The 16,688-nt window shown below is 37.1% G+C and overlaps 1 protein-coding gene and 1 pseudogene across 1 annotated transcript; one reads left to right on the top strand and one right to left on the bottom strand.

Annotated features, from left to right (window-relative positions):
* The first annotated feature begins 1,684 nt into the window (after nt 1-1,684).
* Nucleotides 1,685-2,633, top strand: LOC128054040 (olfactory receptor 4F6-like; annotated as a pseudogene).
* Nucleotides 2,634-15,343: 12,710 nt separating this feature from the next.
* On the bottom strand, nt 15,344-16,246 carry LOC128054218 (olfactory receptor 4K14-like). Its single transcript, XM_052646834.1, has one exon. The coding sequence runs from the start codon at nt 16,073-16,075 to the stop codon at nt 15,344-15,346; it is 732 nt and encodes a 243-aa protein (XP_052502794.1). The 5' UTR covers nt 16,076-16,246.
* Nucleotides 16,247-16,688: the final 442 nt, after the last annotated feature.

Genomic DNA, 16,688 nt, shown 5'->3' with positions numbered 1-16,688 from the left:
TTTATCCCCTCCCATTTGGACTTCCTTCCAATTCAGATCATCACACTGCATTAAGTAGAATTCTCTGTACTATAAAGTATGTTTTCATTTGTTATCTCTTTTGTACATAGTACCATATATATGTGTCAATCCCAGTCTCCCAATTCCTCCCGCCTCTCTATTTCCCCCTTGATATCATATGTTTCTTCTCTATGTCTATGTCCCTATTTCTGCTTTTCAAGTAAAATCATCAATAATGTTTTTCTAGAATCAACATATATGCATTAATATATGGTACTTGTTTTCCTCTGACTTTCTTCATACTGTGTGACAGACTCTAGGTCCATCTGCATCTCTGCAAATGACCCATGTTCCTTCCTTTTTATGACTGAGTAACATTCCACTGTATATATGTACCATGTCTTTATCCATTCCTCTGTTGGTGGGCATTTAGGTTGCTTCCATATTCTGGCTGTCGTAAATAGTGCTGCTGTGAATATCAGGGTGTGTGTATTTTTCTGAATTATGGTTTTCTTTGGGTATATGTCCATTAGTGGGATTGCTGGGTCCTACTGTAGTTCTATTTTTAGTTTTTTAAGAGTCTCCATACTGTTTTCCATAGAGTGTGTATCAATTTGCACTCCCACCAACAGTACATGAGGGTTCCCTTTTCTCCACACCCTTTCCAGCATTTATTATTTGTAGATTTTTTGATGATGGCCATTCTGATTGGTGTAAGGTGATACCTCATTGTAGTTTTGATTTTCATATCTCTGATAATTATTGATGTTCATGAGTTTGTTGGCAATTTGTTTGTCTTCATTGGAGAAATGTTTAGATCTTCTGCCAAGTTTTTGATTGATTTTTTTTTTATATTGAGCTGCATGAGCTTCTTGTGTATTTTGGAGATTAATCCTTTGTCTGTTGCTTTGTCTGCAAATATTTTCTCCTATTTTGAAGGTTGTGTTTTCATCTTGTTTATGATTTCCTTTGCTGTGCAAAAAGATTTAAAGTTTAATTAGTTTATTAAATTCTTTACTTTGCAGATACTCTAAATTTTTTAAAGCACAAATATGATATGTCACTATTCTGCCTCAGTGGGTTTCTATCACTTCTGAAATATGGATCAAATTCTTAGCACACCTGTTGAATTTTACCTTGATCAGACCTGTACTGGTTGTCTTTTATTTATTGCAAATTGTTCTGTTTCTTCATGTTTCACAACAGTTTCCATACCTTTCCTCTGGATAGATCACTTTTCCTATTTTTCCTCATTTACTTAACTCCATTCATCACATAGATATTACCATGAACATCTTCCAGGTCAGGGTAGATGACATGACTATGAGCTCTTATAGTCCTCTAAGCACTTTTTTTTTTTTCTTCCAAATATCATAGCAGCTTTTTATTCATCTGGCTATGTAAGTGGTTACTTAATGCCTAGCTTCACAACTAGTTTAATGACAGACTGCATTTTATCCCTGAATGTGGCACAGTGCCAAGAACATATGAGGTCTTCATGGTAGCTTCTTGATGAGTATTTGATAATGAATAAACTCTTGTATGAATTTTAAAAAGACATTTTGTGATCCAGAGTGAAGAGTTTCTTTAATATCAGAAATTAAAGCACAGTGATATCTATCAGTATCTCTGGCGTGTTCCTTTGTAACTAATTTTATTTGTTCCTTTCAGGTAAAAGTCATTCATAAAGTCAATGAGTAAAGCAAATTATTCTTCAGTATCTGAATTTGTGTTCCTGGGGCTTTCTACCTCATTATCAGTGCAGCATTTCCTCCTTGCCTTCTCTACAGTGTTTTATGTAACAATTGTTCTAGGGAACTTTCTTGTTGTGCTAACAGTGACCTTTGACCCTCATCTACATTTCCCCCATGTACTTCCTTTTAGCCAACCTCTCATTTATTGATTTGTATCTTTCTACTTTAACAGTTCCTAAGATGATCTCTGACCTGTACTCTGGGAACAAAACCATATCCTTCCAGGCATGTGTCACCCAGATATTTATCCTTCACACCCTGGGTGGATCTGAGATGGTGCTGCTCACTGCCATGGCCTTAGACCGCTATGTGGCCATATGTAAGCCCCTGCACTACCTGACCATCATGAGCCCACGGGTGTGCCTTTTGCTTCTGTGTGGTGCTTGGGCTATTGGCCTCATTCACTCAGTGGTCCAGTTAGCTTTTGTGATCCATTTGCCTTTCTGTGGTCCTAATGAAATCGACAGCTTTTACTGTGACCTTCCTTGGTTTATCAAACTTGCCTGCATAGATTCCTACAGAATGGAATTCATGGTCACTGCCAACAGTGGGTTCATATCCATGGGCACTTTCTTCTTGTTGATCATCTCCTATGTTTTCATTCTGGTCACCATATGGAAACGCTCTTCATGTGGTTTGCACAAGGCCCTCTCTACTCTGTCAGCACACATCACTGTGGTGGTTTTGTTCTTTGGACCCTGCATCTTTGTTTACATGTGGCCATTTCCCACGGTGCCAGTGGATAAGTTTCTTGCCATTTTAGACTTTCTGGTTACACCCATCCTGAATCCTGCCATTTACACACTGAGAAACAAGGATATGAAGACAGCAATGAGCAGACTAAGTAATCAGCTCCTGAGTTTGAGGAAGGTCTCCTAAGTAACTCATGAGAGCACAGATTACTTCAAACAACTTCATGTAATACAAATGTTTAAATAAATATATAAAAATTGGGGCTTTTTGTTTTTAAAGACAGTCATCATTTTATAGTATTCAAACTCGACCATTGATTATGAGATTACATTGAATTCTCTGGGTAACAGGTTGTTTGTCAGCCAAACTAAAACCCTGGGAAATGTTTGGTGGAAGATTTTGAAAAAGCATCAGTTGCAGACTTTGAATCTTCTGAGTGTACAGCCTTACACATTAGAATACCTGAATTCAGTTATTCAATTAAATTTGAGCAATTGATTAACATAACTAATATTATCAAACTTTGTGGGAACTATGAAACATCTAATTGTCCTTTGATTTTAACCTAGGATAAGAAAAATTTATATTTTTTTGAAAGACAAAAAATATGTAAGGGAGGATTTAAAACCTGTGGCAATAAAATGGTGTAAAAAAAGTAGCAGACAGAAGTGATAAGGTAGTATAATAAGGGGAGATTGACAGATGTCAGGGGGAAAAGCATCAGAGACAGACTCAGAAATATTATGTTTCATGAATTGGAAACTATGCTCCAATTGTTTGCCTCAATTTCAATGGACTCAACTCATCTCCATTTGGCCTAGGGCAGGGAAATTTATGTATACGTTGCTGTTTCATGCTGTTTGAAATTGTGACTTAATCTATCAATGAATATCCCTCAAACATTGGAACATATTGACTTGATCATATCCTGGCTGGTATTATTATTATCCAACAACTGCTCTATCCAAATTGTTTGCTGACTATTTTTCTCTGGTAACTTAACTTTTATACTCTTTTATATCTCTTATACTCCTTTTTGCCTCAAAACATGATATCAAATATGTGTTAGTGTGTATAATCTGTATAAATTACAAAACTGATTTAATTTATAGTTTGCTTTGTTAACTAGAAGACTGAGCCAAATTCCCCGCAAAACTATGTTTGAGTGTTTGTGATCTGAGCTTCTTTTAGGGTTATACAATCAGTTGTATATTTTATATTTTTCCTGTTTGTTGCTTTTATTTCTATTTTTAGTGGATGCTTGTTAGGTACATTAATTAAAAAGAACAGTGTAAACCCAGATTTCTATTTGAACAATTTATCTTACTTTTGCAACTAGCAAGAGAAGGGAAAAGACTAAAGTTCTAAGCATAGAAGTTCTGAAGGGCAAAACTGAATCACCTGAACTCTTCAAAGTGAGGAGACAAAGATCTTTTAAAATCATAATCCAAACTTGGAAAGAATATATTCATGGAACAAGAACAAACTTGAGTGTACCAAGTCTTATAAAAACTGCATTCAAATTCAAATAGGCTCAGTACTTGACTGGATTGAAGTGATCATGCCTTAACCTTTTATGCCTCATAGAGGAGAGAATAGATAGGTTGTGGAGGAATATTATGTTAGAACTACATGATCTTTTATGTAAAATGTGTAAAATACAAAAATGATTGTTTTTATAATGATTATGGGATATGCAAAAAGAAGGGATACCTGACTGAAAATTAAGAGGAAAATAGTTAATAGAAACAGACCACAAATACTCAATTGTTGAAATTAGCGAAGAGTGTAAAATAATTTATAAAATCAAGAGCGACATTAAGAAGTTGAAAAACTGAAATGTTAAATTACAGAGAGAAACAGTACCTAACAAAGAACCAAGTTGTATTTTAGAAGTGAAAAAGAAATATTCCTAACAAGACAGTGGAGGAGCAGTTGGAGGTGGAGTACATGTCTCTCCACGGACACGTCATGAATACACCTTCAGACACAGAAGTGCATGCACACCAGCTGAGAGTGGACAGGAGTACCTGACCAGAGGAAAAGAATATATAGACCCACACAAAACTCCATAGGATGAAGGAACTAGGGGGAGAAGCAGGAGAGTTAGTAGGACTGCCTGTCCTCGGCGAGTGGGGAAACTGAAGCAGGGATCCGATCCCCACATCGGAGCAATTGTCTAAGTCAGAGGAGAAAGATTTAAGGCTGAGAGTGAAACAGCTGATCTGTGACAGCCTAAATTGAATCAGACAGTCCTTGCCACAGCCATACATACCCGAGACAGGGACGCAGGTCCCCTGGAAGGCGTGGTGGCTGGGAGCTGGAGTTTAGGAATTGTGGAGCAATCCCAGGGAGAGGGCTGCTGTTGACTGAGGAGAGATGGATCGAGGGGATGTGAGGGAGGAGATTGTGGTGGGAAATGCCTGTGGAGGAAAGCCAGGCAGCCACGGAAGCAAGGCAATACTGCTGAGTCTTGCATTAGGGGATGCAGCCATCACCATAGCCTCTCTCTCCCCATACACAGCATCAGCAGCTGAACAATAGAGAGGTTGGCCCATCAAATCCCTGACCACTGAACTAAAGGGCAGGATCCCACCCAGGGTGCACCTTTAAGTGCCTGACATGCTGATCTACAGAGTAGCATCCCAGCCAGGGGGGCCCTCTATGTGTCTGACCTTCCAAACAACAGAGAAGGACCCCAGGCAAGGGAGCCCTCTAAGTGCCTGAACGGGGTTGAGCGGGGGGGAAGCTATGGAGAAAGACTGGCCAAAGAGGCCTTCTGATCCCTAGCTACAAGGAGCTCAAAAAAAGACTCTGATAGGGCCATAGCTCCTGCTGCAGAGGTTGTCCATGTCCCTGCACACCTGGTGCCATATGGGTCCCTACAAGCCAAGCAACTGCACCGCTTTCACGTTCAACTCTCCCTGAGGCAGAGCTGCGACCAGCAAAAGGAGGCTTGTGTCTCTGTGCGCAGGGTTCCTTCAGTAGTGTCCAACTCTGCGATTCTGTAGACTGTGGCCTGCCAGGCTTCTCTGTCAGGGAAGGGGGTTCTCCAGGGGAGAATACTGGCTTGGCCAATACTGGTTGCCATACCCCTTTAGAGCACTGTATTTCCTGCTGCCCTAGCCACGAACTCCCCTGAGTACCTGGTGTTGCTCGAACCCCTGCAACCCAAGAAGCTGCACCACCTCCGCACCTGGCCCTCACAGGAGCAAACCCAAGTCCTTCAGAGCAGCCTCAGGAGCAAACCCCAGTGGATGACCCACATACAGAAGTGAAAATAAAACCACAGTTGAAACCCAGGGTTACTGTGGCTAAGGAAGAAGACTCAAAACCTTCCCACTAGCTGTACAAGCTGTAGATTAAATCCACACGATCAACTAGGCAGACTCTGCCTATGGAATATATATAAGGTCATTAAGAGCTCCCACAAAAGAAAAGCACTAGTTCTGATACCTGTGGACATTGGAGGCAAGAACACAGAGAAATATGACCTGATTAGAATCTGAGTTACCGCCATAGCATGTCCAGAGATCAGCATAGTGTTGGAGGGCATCCTAGGAAGATGAGATGGACTGTGACTTCCCAGCGAGGGAAAGGACTCTGACAGCAGTGACTCAACAAAAACATTTACTATTCTTATGTTTTGACTTGATCTATAGATTCTTTTGGATTTTTTCTTTTTCTTTTTCCTTTCTATCCCCTTCTGTTCTAGTTGTTGATTTTATTGGCATTATAAAATCTAATTAAGTTTTGAGCTTTTTTTTTCCTCTGTCAAATTTTTTATTGTTGATATAAACCTCTGCTTCTACTTGGGCTTTTGCAGTTCTGTGGAGTTTTCCTTTTTTTCTTTTCTTTTCTCTTTTATTAATTTTAATTTTTTAAGCCTAATATTTTTCCTAAATTTATTCCTTTGTTTGCTTTTCCTACTGTTCCTTTCCCCTTGCAGTTAATCTTTAATGTATATAAATCTTCTTCATCTACCTGTATTTAACTTTGCATATGTAGTCTTTCTTTCTTTTCTTTCTTTGCTTTCCTCTCAACATAACATATTTGTTAGTTTTATTTTCATTGCTTTATTCCCAACTTGGCACTTTGCTTTAGTTTTGTTTTCTAGTTTGTGCTTTAGTTAGTTTTGTTCTGGTAGATATAATTTTTGGTTTCCTTTGCTCACTGGGTCAATCTATTGTACTTTACTTTTGTTGGACTGTTTTGATTTTGTTTATGGGTGTATATGTATATGTATATATTCAGTTACACTTTTTATTGTTGTTATAAACCTCAGCCTCTATGTTGGGCTTTTGCAGTTCTGTGGAGTTTTCCTTTTTTGCTTCTTCTTCCATTTTTTTCTCTTTTTTTTTTATAATTTTAATTTTTAAAAACCTATTTTTTTTGGCATTTATTCCTTTGCCTTTACTACTGTTCTTTCCCCCTTGCAGTTAATCTTGCCTTTACTACTGTTCTTTCCCCCTTGCAGTTAATCTTTAATGTATACAAATCTTCTTCATCTACCTATATTTAAATTTGCATATCTATTCTTTCTTTCGTTTCCTCTCAACATATTTGTTAATTTTGTTTTCATTGCTTTATTCCCCACTTTGTACCTTGTTTTAGTTTTGTTTTCCAGTTTGTGCTTTAGTTAGCTTTGTTCTTAACTGGTAAGTATAAATATTGATTTACTTTGTTCACCTGGTCAATCTACTGTACTTTATTTTTTTGGACTGTTTTGACTTTGCTCATGGGTGCATATGTATATGTGTATATTCCATTATTTTAATTATTATTTGCCTGATTTTCTTACTGCCATTTGTCTGAGGTTCATCTTTGGTTTCTCGCTTTTGGATATTTGTTTTAATCTCACTTAATGCCATAACAAAACACTTATGGAATCTTCATTTCTGACCAGAGATAAAGCCCCGCATCTTTAGAGTGGGAGCACTGACTCCAAGACCCTGGACTAACAGAGAACTAACCCTGAAAGTGAAAGTGAAGTCACTCAGTTGTGTCCGACTCTTCATGACCCCATGGACTGTAGCCTACCAGGCTCCTCCGTCCATGGGATTTTCCAAGTAAGAGTAGTAGAATGGGTTGTCATTTCCTTTTCCAGGAGATCTTCCCAACCCAGGGATTGAACCCGAGTCTCCTGCATTGTAGACAGATGCTTTACTCTTGGAGCCACCAAAAGTGAGAACTCACACAAAGGAAACCACTTGAAAAGAAGACCTGGTATCACCCAACCACCAGTAGCACCCTGTGCAGGATGCCTCATCTAAACAACAAACGAAACAAAAATAAAAACCCAATCATCAGCAGACAAGATTACCAGCTCACTCAGCCTTGCCCATCAGAGGAAAAACAAACAAACAAAACTCAGCACAAATCTCACCCTGTAGGAAGCTTACACAAACCCCTGGACCAACCTTAGGGGGACAGAAACCAAAAGGAAGAAAGAATTCAACCTTGAATCCTGGGAAAATGAGTCCTCAAGCACAGTAAGTTAAAATAATAATAATAATAATGAAAAGGCAGAGGAATACTACACAAATGAAGGGACAAACTAGAAACACAGAAGTCCAAATAAATTAAAATGAAATAGGCAAACTACCTGATAAAGAATTCAGAATAATGATAGTAAAAATGATCAAAAACCTTGAAAACAAATGGAGAAAATGCAAGAATAAATTAACAAATACCTAGAAGAATTAAAGAATAAACATACAGAGACAAACAAAACAATAACTGAAATTAAAAATACTCTAGAAATAATCAATAGCAATGTTATGCCCAGAGTCCGAGTCCCCAAAACTGAGAGAATAAGACATCCACAGCAATGCAAAAGCATGAAGGGGTTTTATTTCTAGCTCGAGCTAGGGCTCCTGCCACATCCAATGCAGTGGAGTGGAGCAAGGAGCCCTGAGCCCAGATTTACAGCAGTATTCATAGGTTTTAGAACAGAGAGTTGGCAAGGGCTGATTGGCTGCAGGAGTTTCCTAGTATTTACTAATTGGCTAATCTTTATTGGCTGCAGGGGGATGTCTTTTACATCCTGATAAACTCAAACAAGGTTATGGGGAGTATGCTGATTAGACAAGTCCTGGCATCCACGGGGATGACCTCACTGGGCAATGACTCAGCCTTTCCCTTGAGTCCTACCTTAGTCCCTGAAGCCTATCATGGCGTTTGTTAGGTCTCAACAAGCAAAATATCTGAAGTAGAAAAACGAATCAGTGAGCTAGAAGATAAAATGTTGGTTATAACTTTTGAACAGCAGAATAAAGTAAAAAGAATGCAAAGAACTGAGGATAGTCTCAGAGATCTCTGGGACAATATCAAATACACCAATATTTGAATTACAGGGGTCCCAGATAAAGAAGAGAAAAAGAAAGGTTATGAGAAAATTTTTGAAGAGATTATAGTTGAAAATTTCCCCAACATGGAAAAGGAAATAGTCAATCAAGTCCAAGAGGCACAAAGTGTCCCATACAGGACAAACCCAAGGCAAAACACATCAAGACACATACTAATCAAACTAACGAAGACTAAACACAAAGAAAGAATATTAATAGCAACAAGGGAGAAGCAACAAGTACCATACAAGAGAAACCCTATTCGCTTAACAGCTGATCTTTCAGCAGAAACTCTGCAGGCCAGAAGGTAATGACAGGATATATTTTAAGTACTGAAAGGGAAAAATATACAGCCAAGATTACTGTACCTGGCAAGGATCTCATTCCAATTGATGGAGGAAAAAATCTTTCCAGACAAGCAAAAGTTAAGAGAATTCAGTACCATCAAACCAGGTTCATAACAAATGTTAAATGGACTTGAATAGTCAAGAGATACAAGAGAAGGGAAAAAAAACCAAAAAAACAAAAAAACAACGATCTTCAAAATCAACCTCAAGCAATTAAGAAAGTGGCAATAAGAACATAATATCAATAATTAAATGTAAATGGATTAAATGCTCCAACAAAAAGACACAGACTGGCTGAATGGATTCAAAAACAAGTCCCATATATGTGCTGTCTACAAGAAACTCACTTCAGACCTCAAGACACACGTAGACTGAAAGTGAGAGGATGGACAAATATATTCCATGCCAATGGGAAGCAAAAGAAAGCTGGAGTAGCAATCCTCATATGAGACAAAATAGACCTTAAAATAAAGAAGATTACAAGAAATAAGGAAAGACACCAATACAGTGTACTAATGCATATATATGGGATTTAGAAAGATGGTAATGATAACCCTGAATGTGAGACAGCAAAAGAGACACAGATGTATAGAACAGTATTTTGGACTCTGTGGGAGAGGGAGAGGGTGGGATGATTTGGGAGAATGGCATTGAAACATGTATAATATCATATAAGAGATGAATTGCCAGTCCAGGTTTGATGCATGATACAGGATGTTTGGGGCTGAGGCACTGGGATGACCCAGAGGGATGGTATGGAGAGGGAGGTGGGAAGGGGTTCAGAATGGGGAACACATGTACACACCCGTGGCAGATTCATGTTGATGTATGACAAAACCAATACAATATTGTAAGGTAATAAGCCTCCAATTAAAATAAATAAATTTAAATTAATAAAAAGAAGGACCCTACACAGTAATCAAGGAATCAGTCCAAGAAGAAGACATAACAATTGTAAATATCTATGCACCCAACATAGGAGCATCTCAATACATAAGACAAACACTAACAGGCATAAAAGGAGAAATTGACAGTAACACAATAATAGCAGGAGACTTTAACAGCCCACTCACACTAATGGACAGATCATCAAAACAGAAAATTAATAAACACAAATCTTAAATGTTACATTAGATGAAGTGGATCTCATTGATATCTTCAGGACATTCCATCCAAATGCAGAAGAATGCACCTTCTTCTCAAGTGCACATGAAACATTCTCCAGGATAGACTACATCTCGGCTCACAAATCAAACCTCAGTAAATTTAAGAAAATTGAAATTGCATCAAGCATCTTCTCCAAACACAATGCTATGAGACTGGATATCAATTACAAGAAAACAACTGTAAGAAACACAAACACATGAAGATTAAGCAACACATTTCTAAATACCAACAAGTTAGTGAAGAAATCAAAAAATTTCTAGAAACAAATGGAAATGGAAACATGACAACTCAAAACCTATGGGAGGCAGTGAAAGCAGTCCTAAGAGGGAAGTTTATAGCAATACAATCCTACCTTAAGAAACAAGAAAAAGATCAAATAGACAACCTGATGTTGCATATAAAACAACTGGAAAAACAAGAACAAAAAACCCCCCAAAATTAGTAGAAGGAAAGAAATCATAAAGATCTAAGCAGAAATACATAAAAACGAAATGAGAGAAACAATAGTAAAGATTAATAAAACTAAAAGCTGGTTCTTTGAGAAGATAAACAAAATTGACAAGCCTTTAGCCAGACTCATCAAGAAAAAGAAAGCAAATCAAATCAACAAAATTAGAAATGAAAAAGGAGAGGTTACAACAGACAATGCAGAATACAGAGGATTATAAGAGACTATTATGAACAACTATATGGCAATAAAATGGATAACCTGGAAGAAATGGACAGATTCTTAGAAAATTCAATCTTTGAATACTAAACCAGGAAGAAATAGAAATTATGAACAACCCAATTACAAGCACTGAAATTGAAACTGTGATCAAAAATCTCCCAAAAACAAAAGCCCAGGACCAGATGGCTTCACAGGATAATTCTATCAAATATTTAGAGAAGAGCTAACTCCTATCCTTCTAAAACTCTTTCAAAAAATTGCAGAGGAAGGAACACTTCCAAACTCATTCTTTGAGGCCACCATCACCCTGATACCAAAACCAGACAAGGACAACACAAAAAAAGAAAACTACAGGCCAGTATCACAGATGAACTTAGACTAAATAATCCTCAAAAAAATTTTTAGCAAACAGAATTCAGCAGCATATTAACAAGTTCATACATCATGATCAAGTTGGGTTTATTCCAGGAATGCAAGGAGTCTTCAATATGCACAGATCAATCAATGTGATACTCCATATTCACAAATTGAAAGATAAAAACCACATGATAATCTCAATAGATGCAGAAAAAGCCTTTGACAAAATTCAGCACCCATTTATGATTAAAACGCTTCAAAAAATGGGCATACTTCCAAATAGTAAAGGGCATATTTGAAAAGCCTACGGCAAACATTATTCTCAATGGTGAAAAACTGAAAACATTCCCCCTAAGATCAGGAACAAAATTAATGTTTCATCAGTGTTAGTCAACATAGTTCTGAAAGTCCTAGCTACAGCAGAGAAGAAAAAGAAATAAAAGGTATCCAGATTGGAAAAGAAGAAGTAAAGCTCTCACTGTCTGCAGATGACATGATACTGTACACAGAAAACCTTAAGATAGTATGGAAAAATTGCTAGAGCTAATCAGTGAATTTAGCAAAGTTGCAAGATACAAAATCAATACAGAGTTGCATTTCTATATATTAACAATGAACAATCAGAAAAAGAAATTAAGGAATCAATCCCATTCACCATTGCAACAAAAAGAATTAAATATCTAGGAATAAACTTACCTAAGGAGACAAAAGAACTGTACACAAAAAATTATAAGACACTGATGAAAGAAATCAAAGAGGACATAAACAGAAAGATATTCCATGTTCCTGGATGGGAACAATCAATATTGTGAAAATGACTACTACCAAATGTAATCTACAGATTCAATGCAATCCCTATCAAATTACCAGTGGCATTTTGCACAGAACTAGAACAAAAAATTTCACAATTTGTATGGAAACACAAAAGACCCTGAATAGCCAAAGCAGTCTTGAGAAAGAAGAATGGAGCTGGAGGAATCAACCTTCCTGACTTCAGGTTATATTACAAAGCTACAGTCATCAAGAGAGTATGGCACTGGCACAAAAACAGAAATAGACACCAGTGGAACAAGATGGAAAGCCAAGAAATAAACCCATGTACCTATAAGTACCTTATTTTTGACAAAGGAGGCAAGAATATACAATGGGGCAAAGACAGCCTCTTCAATAAATGGTGCTGGGAAAACTGGACAGCTACATGCAAAAGAATGAAATTAGAACACTTCCCAACAACATACACAGAGATAAACTCAAAATGGATTAGAGAGCTAAATGTTAAGACCAGAAACTATAAAACTCTTAGAGGAAAACATAGGTAGAACCCTTGATGACATAAATCAAAGCAAGATCTTCTATGACCCACCTCTTAGAGTGATGGAAATAAAAACAAAAGTTAATAAGTGGGACCTGATTGAACTTAAAAGCTTTTGCACAGCCAAGGAAACTATAAGCAAGGTGAAAAGACATCCCTCAGATGGGAGAAAATAATAGCAAATGAAACAACTGACAAAGGATTAATTTCCAAAATATACAAGCAGCTCAGACAACTCAATGCCAGAAAAACAAACAACCCAATCAAAAAGTGGGAAAAACATCCAAACAGACATTTCTCCAAAGAAGACATACAGATGGCTAACAAATATGAAAAGATGCTCAATGTTGCTCATTATTAGAGAAATGCAAATCAAAACTACAAGGAGATATCACCTCATACCAGTCAGAATGGCCATCATCAGAAAGTCTACAAACAATAAATGCTGGAGAGGGTGTGGAGAAAAGGGAGCACTCTTGCACTGTTGATGGGAATGTTGATACAGCCACTATGGAAGACAGTATGGAGATTCCTTAAAAAAACTAGGAATAAAACCACCATATGTCCCAGCAATCTCACTCCTAGGCATATACCCTGAAGAAACCAAAGCTGAAAAAGACACATGTAATTCATTGTTCATTGCAGCTATTCACAATAGCTAGAACATGGAAGCCACCTAGATGTCCATTGACAGATGAATGGATAAAGAAGTAGTGGTACATATACTCAATGGAATATTACTCAGCCATAAAAAGGAATGCCTTTGAGTCGGTTCTGATGAGGTGGATGAACCTAGAACCTATTGTACAGAGTAAAGTGAGTCATAAAGAGAAAGATAAATATTGTATTCTAACACATATAAACAGAATCTAGAAAAATGGTACTGAAGAATTTAATTACAGGGCAGCAGTGGAGAAACAGATATAGAGAATAGACTTATGGACATGGGGAGAGAGGAGGAGAGGGTGAGATGTATGGAAAGAGTAACATGGAAACTTACATTACTATATGTAAAATAGATAGCCAACGGGAATTTGTTGTATGCCTCAGGAAACTCAAACAGAGGCTCTGTATCAACCTAGAGGGGTGAGATGGGGCAGGAGATGGGAGGGAGTTTCAAAAGGAAGGGGAGATATATACACCTATGGCTGATTCCTATTGAGGTTTGACAGAAAACAAAAAAATTCTGTAAAGTAATTATCCTTCAATAAAAAGAAAATGAGAAGAAATGTGAAATTATGAATTTGTTGGTTTGTTTAAGTCATACAGTCGTGTCCAACTCTTTGTGATCCCATGGTCTGTAGCCCACTAGGCAACTCTGTCCATGGGATTTCTCAGGCAAAAATACTGGAGTGGCTTTAACACAAAATGTTCAAAGCATAAGAAAAAAAATCAATGTTACCGAAGACAAGTTAATAGATAGTATACAAACTGAGTATGCAGATGTAGAAAAATTTATAAAAATCAGAATACATATCATATCATATACACATACACATATGAAAATGGCAATTATTTTATTTAAGGGTTTATTCCTGAGATTCTCTATTGGAAATGTTACAAAATACGCAAGACCATGTCATCTTTAAAAAGTAATGTGAAATTTGAAGTATATCTAGATCCATTGATTTCAGATAAATGGATATAAATTTATATAAAATTTTGAGGCCCAGAGTAGGAAGATTTCTGAAGAAAGTTTTCTTTTGTTATAGGTAGTAATGAATAATTCACAAACTCTGTACATAATCTAGTTCTTAAAGATTATGTGAACACTTCAGTGAATTAAATGGATAGTTTATTCCAAAACTAGATATTTTGACTCACCTGTATAATGAACTGCCTAGCCCAATTATGTATAGGAAGGGAAAAAGCAAAATATCTAAGTTGTTAATACAGCCATCTTTGTGTTGAATATGTATCTCTTAAAGACACTGTTTCAGAAATGACTGAGACATGATGTTGGGGGCACAACACTCTCTCCAGATTATGATTATGACTCAAATTTCTTTCTAAATATGATTAGGAATACTTAATGATTCCCTCTTAGCTACCTCTCCAGAAGGTAACTAGAATGTTAACTAATCAATAGACTAACTTATCAATTTGTAAAATAAAGATAGCAGTATTCAGTGCACTGGCTCAGTGGTACAGAATCTTCTTGCCAATGCAGGAGATGCAGGAGACGTGGGTTTGATCCCTGAGTAGGGAAAATCTTCTGTTGTAGGAAATGGCAACCCACTCCAGTATCCTTGTCCAGAGGAGCCTGGTGGGCCATAATCTGTGGCATCACAGAGTCAGACATGACTGAGCATGCACAAACCCCTGCATTCAGTGTATAAACTTGTTAAAAAAAGAGAGAGAGAAGATCCAAATGAAATGCTTTGCTAAAAGAAATGCATAACAGATTAGAAAATTTCCAGGTGTGGTGGTCTGTGTTGAAGTAGCAGTACAGATAGTAAAATTAACATTAACATTGTTGTTAATTCCAAATCATTCTTGAGAACAGCCAAAATCAGTGCTCTAAAGACTGGCCAAATTTCCCAAACAGGCACTCATTTTGATAATTCTGGAATGCTATAGAATTGACACAAAACTTTAGCCAAGAGATACACATGGTTTCCATATGTGAATTGGGAATTATCACATTCTTATAATGCGAGATCACGAAATACCAACAGAAATCCATAAGCTTATCATCATAGTCTCTTAATGGCAATTTTAATGTCTTTGTTTCTTAAAGTGTAAATGACTGGATTTAGTAGTGGTGTGATGGCTGCATAAAATACAGCAAGAAACTTGTCCACCCAAGTGATGTTGAGTGGAAATAGGTAGATGAAGATACAGGGCCCAAAGAATAACACGACTACTGTGATGTGGGCAGTGCAAGTGGAGAGCGCCTTGGATGCCCCATCCTTCGACTGATGGCAGAGAGTAAGCAGAATACAAGAGTAAGAGATTAGCAGTAGAATGAAGCAGATGGTGGCCAGTACCCCACTGTCAGCATTTATCAACATTTCTAAAACATAAGTGTCCATGCAAGCTAGCTTGATCACCAGTGGAATATCACAGAAAAAGCTATCCAATTCTCTGGGTCCACAGAAAGGCAATTGTATAATTATAGCTAGTTGGCTTATTGAATGCACAAAGCCAATGATCCATGATGTCATTACTAGCCGAATGCACGTTTGTGTGTTCATAATGCTAGAGTAATGGAGTGGCTTGCAGATGGCCACGTAACGGTCATAGGGCATTGACACAAGCAACACCATCTCACCCCCTCCAAAAAAATGTCCAAAAAAAATCTGACACATGCAGCCTCCAAAAGAGATGGTCTTGTTTGCCTTGAGAAAGTCTGTAATCATTTTAGGAGTGGTTACTGATGAAAGGCATAAGTCAATGAACGAAAGATTGGCTAACAGGAAGTACATAGGGCAGTGGAGATGAAGATCAGCAGTAATTAGGAGAACAATGAAGATGTTGCCTAAAATGGTGATTAAATAAAGTGAAGAAAATATTACTAGGAGGAAGGCCTGGAGCTCCCATGAATCACACAGCCCAAGAAAAATAAATTCAGACACTACAGACTGGTTACTTCTTCCATTTAGTTCAGTTTCTTCTAATTTTATCTGAAGGAAAGAAATGAAAATATATTTTCTGAATAAAGCAGGTTTTTTATTTATTGCTGATGAAAGCATGTCCTTACATAAGTACTTTGGAAAAAAAGTTGTGCTTTTCTTATAGAGCTCAATACTAACACATGCGATGGTCCAGCAATTTCAGTCTCATTTGCATGCTTGAGATAAATTCTTACAACTATATACATGGAGATGTTTATAATTATGTACATAAACAGGACAATGGAATATTCAGAAACATAACAAATAAAGTACAACTATATAAAATGACAGATATATAGCTTTTTGAGACACCATAATGAAGAAAAAAGAGATTAGCATAGTTTTTATAAAATGAATAGCAATAGAAAATGCTGTATTTTGTAGGAACTTCTATATATAACTATGTATTAAAAAATGATGTAAG

This window comes from Budorcas taxicolor, chromosome 10 (assembly GCF_023091745.1).
Source record: "Budorcas taxicolor isolate Tak-1 chromosome 10, Takin1.1, whole genome shotgun sequence".
Taxonomy (NCBI): domain Eukaryota; kingdom Metazoa; phylum Chordata; class Mammalia; order Artiodactyla; family Bovidae; genus Budorcas; species Budorcas taxicolor.
The sequence above is the reverse complement of the archived record's forward strand: the minus strand, read 5'-3'. Positions and strand labels throughout refer to the sequence as shown.